At 36.5% G+C, this 7,251-nt stretch overlaps 1 protein-coding gene across 1 annotated transcript; it reads left to right on the forward strand.

Moving 5' to 3' along the window:
- Window positions 1–2,302: 2,302 nt before the first annotated feature.
- Window positions 2,303–4,643, forward strand: LOC133793740 (uncharacterized). The gene is made up of 5 exons (XM_062231032.1): window positions 2,303–2,863; window positions 2,958–3,176; window positions 3,254–3,346; window positions 3,426–3,527; window positions 4,150–4,643. The coding sequence occupies exons 1-5, from the start codon at window positions 2,594–2,596 to the stop codon at window positions 4,624–4,626; spliced, it is 1,161 nt and encodes a 386-aa protein (XP_062087016.1). The 5' UTR covers window positions 2,303–2,593; the 3' UTR covers window positions 4,627–4,643.
- Window positions 4,644–7,251: the final 2,608 nt, after the last annotated feature.

Genomic DNA, 7,251 nt, shown 5'->3' on the forward strand with positions numbered 1-7,251 from the left:
CAGCAGTTGTTGCCCGCCGCAATTAGGTCGTTTTTGGTTCCGGAAGTTCGGAAGCCAATTATTGAGTTGTGCGGTTTTTTCAAAAAACTTTGTGCACGGACTTTGAATGTGAAAGACCTTGAGAAGATGGAGACAGACATTATCACCATTTTATGCAAGTTGGAAATGATATTTCCTCCAGCATTTTTTGACATTATGGTGCATTTGGTTTTGCACCTTCCGAAAGAGGCAATTCTTGGCGGTCCCGTGCACTTTAGGTGGATGTATCCCATTGAACGTTCGATGGGAGTTTATAAACAGTATGTAAGAAATCGTGCACGTCCAGAAGGTTCAATCGCAGAAGCTTACGTGGTGAACGAGGCTTTAACCTTTTGCTCAATGTACCTGCGGGGGGTTGAGACTCGATTCAATCGACCTGAGAGGAATGACGATCGCGTTGAATCCCAACCAAATCGGGAATATTCTATTTATAAGGCTGTTGGTCGTCCATTTGGTAAGAAATCAAGTATGCTCCTCAATCCGCAGTTAAAGCAAAAGGCTGAGTGGTATATCTTGAACAATTGTGCCGAAATTAAGGAGTACCTTAGGTGTGTTTTCTAGTATTTTTTCAATAATGATGTTTGGTTTATATACCGAGTAAATGCCAAAATCATAGTTTTTTTTGTTCATTTGTAGTGAGCATATGGATGAATTAAGAAGACGGGGGGGATCGAATCTTGAAGTTCAACAAGAAACTGATTTTCCTCAGTGGTTCAAAGAAAGAGTATGTATATTAGTCAATTCTTTTCTGAAACCCCACTTAGTCAATCCAAAACTAACTTTCAATGTTAATGTTGATAGGTGAACGGTTTGCATGAGTCAACACCTACTGCTGTGAATAATGAATTGTATGCTCTCGCAAACAAATCAAGCGGCACCGTGTATTCATATCCAGGGATGATAGTGAATGGTGTGAAATTTGTGACTCGTGGTCGTGATATGAAGCTTAAAACACAAAATTGCGGTGTAATGGTGCCAAGTGAGGAAGGAGTGAACTACTATGGAGTTTTGGAAGAAGTAATTGAATTGTCCTACTTGATGGGTTACAGTGTTGTCCTATTCAAGTGTAGATGGTTCAATACAAGTAGAATTAAAGTGGAATCCAATTTTACGAGCGTATATGTGAAAGAAGAATGTTATAAAGATGATCCTTTCGTTCTCGCATCTCAAGCGAAGTTGGTGTATTATCTTCGGGATGTGAAAAATGGGGATAATTGGAGGCTCGTTAATGAATACATTCCGAGGAATGTATGGGATTTCTCAAATTCCGATGTTGATGATACTGAGACCACAAATGATATACCAATATTGCAAGAAGTTAATTCTTCTTCATTTCAGTTGTGGGTAGAACTTCCAATTTTTGATAATCTTCAGTATGATCGGGTTGATGTCAATGCCACTGAAGTGCACAACGTTGATGATTTGGTTGGCGAAGGTTCAGATGAATTTGTTGTCGATGATGAAGTTGAATTTGAAGACGACACGTTGGCCGAGTATGAAGACGATGAGGATGACGATAATGTTCTAGTTGATAGTGACAGTGATAGTGATGTTCGTAATGATGTTGTAGTTAGTGATGATGAGGACAGTGATATGTAATTTAAACAAGTGTATGTAACTTTTTATTTAATTCAATGAAAACTTTATTTATTATCATTAATTAATGATAGTATCAGATATAGGTACACACGCACCTATTGGATGATTTGGGGATAGTCAATGTATTCATGTACTGGTACTCATTTTTTCAATATATTTGATGAAATATGTTAAAAAAATGGGTAGTCGTACATGTCTGCTTACTATCTCCAAGGGATCTATTAGGTCGGAATAGGGTAGGTTGGGAAAGACAATGAGTAATAAAATGTTAATTTAATAACAAAAAACAATAGTGATGCACCTAGTGGATGCCTTGGGGATAGTCAATGTATTCATGTACTGGTACTCATTTTTTCAATATATTTGATGAAATATGTTGAAAAAATGGGTAGTCGCACATGTCTGCTTACTATCTCCAAGGGATCTACTAGGTCGGAATAGGGTAGGTTGGGAAAGACAATAAGTAATAAAATGTTAATTCAATAACAAAAAATAATAGTGATGCACCTAGTGGATGTCTTGGGGATAGACAATGTATTCATGTACTGCTACTCATTTTTTCAAAATGTTTGATGAAATATTTTGAAAAAGTGTGTAGTCGCACATGTCTGCTTACTATCTCCAAGGGATCTACTAGGTCGGAATAGGGTAGGTTGGGAAAGACAATAAGTAATAAAATGTTAATTCAATAACAAAAAATAATAGTGATGCACCTAGTGGATGCCTTGGGGATAGACAATGTATTCATGTACTGCTCCTCATTTTTTTAAAATGTTTGAGAAACATTTTAAAAAACTGAGGAGAAGTACATGACTCCTGACTATCTCCAAGGGATCCACTAGGTCGGAATAGGCTAGGTTTGGAAATACCATAATGAATAAATGTTAATTTTATAACAAAAAACAACAGACATACATAATTTGAATTAGTTAATTAATGAATATTTTAATGTAGAATGGCCGAAACAAGTAATGACACAGGTGGTGGCTCCAAGAGAGGCAGGGGAGCTTATTACGGTGCCAATATCGAGAAGGAGCTGGCCATCAAAAAAGTTACTCATTTGAAAGTAGAGTTTGATAAAGAAACTGGAAAAGCTATTCAAAAGTACGGCAAGTGGTTCAACAATTCCATGGCTCGTTATTTGCGTAGCACCGTACCCCCAACTACACTAGCTTGGGAACAAGTAAAACCAGCTGATATCGAAGTTATTCGAAAGAGACTATCTGTAAGCATTCTTTAAACCTTTAATAACTCATTATTAAATATTTTGTCTATCTTCATAATATTTTAACAAATTCCAATTTTAATTGTGATTTTAGGAAAAATTCATTTATCCAGAAGACAATCCAGTAATCAACGATGCCATGGTAAGACAAATGCAAAAACATCTGACTGATTGGTGCCACACTATGAAGAAACACTGGGTAGATGTTGGAGGAGAGGTGGACAATGAGAGAGCGAAGTCAAAACCTTTTGTGTCGATCACTTCTTCTGATTGGGCAGTTCTGTGTGATTTTTGGGCTTCTGATTCTCACCAGGTATGCCGTACATTTTACATTAATTTTTAATTATAAAATTACAATTTAGATTAATGAGTACTGTTTTCTTTTTGAAGCGTATATCGAAGAAAAATAAAGAAGCTCGAGCTAAAATGACCATACCAGGAGGACACGGTTCCAAATCCATCGTTGCCCATGTTTATGATCACGTAAATTATAATAACTTATATCCTTATATTTACGAAAATATTATAAATGTCACAATGTTTAAATAATTTGCTTTTTTAGATGGACCCATCTACTGGCCAGCTCCGGAGCATGATTGACACATTCGAGCACCTGCACAAGAAGAAGGATAAGTGGATTAGTGATGCAGCGGCGACAAAACATGTAAGTTGCATAACCTTAACTAATTTATGATCATTTAACTTTAAAAAAGTTTAGTAAATAATTAATAAATATTAATTATTAATTGGTTGTTGTCAATTAGTAATTATTTATTAATTATTAATTAAATTTTTAACAATGAAATCTTTATAATCTATGTGCCAATATTTTTATGATTAATGATTGTGGACTAAGATAAAAAAAAAAAAAGAATGTAACTAATGTTGTCCCCGTATCAGGGAGCTTGCGGGCTAAAGTAAATTTGGTCATGAAAATCCATATCTGAATGAAAAACATGCAAATGTAGTTGATGTCTATGTTTGGAGACGTAAATTCCCCATTAATGGAATTAACTGCACCTACCGTATATATCAATAATATCTTCATGATTTTCATTCAGATATGGATTTTCATGACCAAATTTACTTTAGCCCACTTGCTCCCTGATACGGGAACAAAATTAATTACATTCTTTTTCAATCACTGGTCTGCAGTCATTAATGATAGGATGTTGGCAGATAGATAATAAAGTTATATTTTATATGTTGTTATATTAAAAATTTATAAGTTAGGTTTTCAAATAATGTTATAATGGAATTTGAAATACGTGCTTTTTATTGTGCAGAATGAGATGACCGAACGTCGAGCATCGCAGAGTACGGCCCCTGCATCATCTGCTGCTTCTTGTGTCGGCGATAATGTCGACGGTCATTTCCCGCCTGATATGGATATTGTCACGGATGTCCTTGGACCCCGCTCGCGTTATAAGAAAGGGTTTGGGGGGTTGCCTAGGTTGAAGGCAATTGGCGCAAAGAGGGCAGCATCTTCGTCAACTTCTCAAATGTCCGGGCAATTGCCACCTGAAGTGGACACCATTTTGCAGCAAAATCAGGACATTATGCTAGAAAATCAGAACCTAAAGAAGCATGCGACTAAACTTGAGAGTCGTCAACGGCGTCAAGATCTCCTGCTCAGTGCTTTGTTGAAGCAGGTTGGTCAATTGGCTCCTGGTTTTACTGTTGACTTACCAGACCAGGATTCGGACGAGGACGATGATGCTGACGGGGGCGGGAATGATGAGGCGGCCAGTACTCATTTGTAGAACTTTTTTTCAATTTATTTAAAATTTAATTTATGAGACATTTATTTTACTAAATTACTTTTATATTTTCATGTTTGGTGGAGACAATAAATATTAATAGTTGTAATTATTTATTTATTTATTTATAAAATTTTAATTTTAATTTTATTTCTAATTAAATAATATTACTAAAAAATTAAATAATTATTAATATATTAAAATTGAAAATTATTAATTAATATTAATATATTGAAAATAATATTAATAATTTAATAAAAATTATTATTTTAAAAATACTTTTACCGGCGCAAAATTACGTCGGCAAAAAGTTTCAATCTTACCTTCACATATACACTTTTACCGGCGCAAAAATGCGCCACTAAAAAATTAAACTATTGCCGGCGCATTATTGCGCCGCTAAAAGTGTTTTCCACAATATCGTGACAGATTTTTTTACCGGCGCATCCATATTTTCACCGGCGTATTTTTTCGTTGCCAAAAAAGGCCATTGCCGGCGCATTATATTTGCGTCGGAAAAAGTGACATTAGCGACGGAGATACGACGCGATTCTTTGTCGGCGCAAAATTGCGTCGGCAAAAACTCCATGGTTTTTGCTGGCGCAAAACCATACTTTTGCCGGCGCAAATTTGCGCCGGCAAAAGTCTCCTTTTTTGTAGTGAATTATTGGAATTTTGATCAACAACAAGTATAATTTAGTTTTTAAATTAAAGCTTCATAATAATTTTACAATCTATAGTATTGTTATTGTTGACCCTCGATTTGGCCAATGACACGGAGTCAGAATAGCGACAAAGAAATAAGAAAGCAATCAAGAATGGAATCAAATGGTAAAGAAATGACACAAATGATTTATAGTGGTTCGGCCCCAATAGTGTGGTTATAACCTACGTCCACTTAGTGATATTATTGATGTTGAACCCCAATGCCGTGATCAGAGAACTAGGGTTCTTGAGTTTCACAAGCCTTAGGAGAATTACAACTTTTCGGTGGATAATCGCACTATGCTCCTTTCTATGAGTATTCAGAAAGAAGGTTCAAAAGTCCCTTCCTTGAGCCCTCTCATGCATATTGATAGGCTCAAGGGGGTTACATGGGCCAATGGGCCTTAATTCTCCATAATATCAGCGTATTAAGGAAATAAAAAGAATATAATAAATGTAGTTATTACAAGATTACATATCTTTAAAGGAAATAAACTGATGCATGTGACCAGGCTGGTCGCATCTAATCGCAAGATCTGATGAAGCAATAAGGAGCTGGTTGATAGTTGAACAACACCTCTTCACTTTGACGTTTCCATGTGCCAACCACGTGTAATAAGTTCTTGCCACATCATCAGGAGCCATTTTTGGGTAAACATTTGCCCCCCCAAGTTTATTTTACTGGGACCAACATAAAATAAACTTAGGAAACTGACCATTCGCGTACCCCACCAAATCTGTCAGAGCCGCCCATGCCCTTTCGAAAAATGCAACCAATCACGTCTTTTCATTTTCCAAGAAATTGTCTGACGGCTATTGCGTTTCCCCATGCTTTGAAAAAAGTAATTCAATGATAACCTTTTTGACAGTGCTACGATCAATATAAATAATCCCTCAGGATCATTTTTCACTTTTTACTTTCCACTTTCTCTTCAAGATCACAGAAGAACAAGACGTGGAAAACCCAGAAACCTCAGACGAACTTGACGATCCACGGAGTCTCTGCCCAGCCAACCGACTTAGTGTCTCAGAAACTCGCTTCAATCTTTTATCCAAGTAAGTTTATCGACCTCTTTAGTCGTTGAAATGTCATGCAATATTTTTTTTTATCTGTTTCGTATCCTGAGTTCTTGAATGTTCTTGAAAGAAACTGTTTGGGGGTAAATGGGCATATTGATTTTCACTAAATTTGGTAGGAGAATAACATTTTTCTGGGATGACCAAGTATTTGGGTAGTTAGGATTATAACTTTAGGGCGTGAAATCGAAGTAAAAATTCGATTTCTAAGCTTGTAGAAAAAACTAGGTTTTTCTCGCCCTTTCAGAGTCGAAAAGTTTTTCCTAAAACTTTTCACTTCTGCTTTTTAATCCATTTTCCAAATTGTTCGCTTGAAATATAGTTTTTTTTGTTAAAATGCTACTGGTCGTATAAAAGCATAACTTTTATACGCGAGCAACGTTATTCCAACTTTTAAACATCTTGATCCTTCTGGCCATTAGATTCTCATCTCCCATTTTCTGTTCGCAGATTTTCATGCAAGATCCGTAGGGAGGTGAGAGGCCAATCGATGACGATCTGCTTGCCCAACTACTAAAGGACGAAGAACAACCGTCACGGCTAATTCCAGAGATCCCTTTTTCTCGAAACACCCCAAGTAATCCTTCGACCCCACCTCAAAACATGGGTCAAGTAAAGTCTACAGCCCAGAAAAAGAAATCATCGAACTCTTCTTCAAATTAGCCTACTCCTCGGGCTGAAATTCCTCCGACCAGTGGTCGAGAAGAAAATACCCCTGATCTAGAAATCCAAAATTAAGCCCAACTTCGAAACGTCATTCGACCAGATGTTGAATGGTACGTTGCTCCTCCTAGCCGAATCACGGTTAGGATGACAGCTAATTATATCAAGAAGTACGGATTTCTT

This window comes from Humulus lupulus, chromosome 8 (genome assembly GCF_963169125.1).
Source record: "Humulus lupulus chromosome 8, drHumLupu1.1, whole genome shotgun sequence".
In the NCBI taxonomy this organism is placed as follows: domain Eukaryota; kingdom Viridiplantae; phylum Streptophyta; class Magnoliopsida; order Rosales; family Cannabaceae; genus Humulus; species Humulus lupulus.

Coding starts and splice junctions, on each gene's coding strand:
- LOC133793740 (XM_062231032.1), top strand. CDS start 2,594: ATGGCCGAAACAAGTAATGACACAGGTGGTGGCTCCAAGAGAGGCAGG. Junction 3,177..3,253: donor GGGCTTCTGATTCTCACCAG/GTATGCCGTACA, acceptor TTCTTTTTGAAG/CGTATATCGAAGAAAAATAA. Junction 3,347..3,425: donor TTGCCCATGTTTATGATCAC/GTAAATTATAAT, acceptor TTGCTTTTTTAG/ATGGACCCATCTACTGGCCA.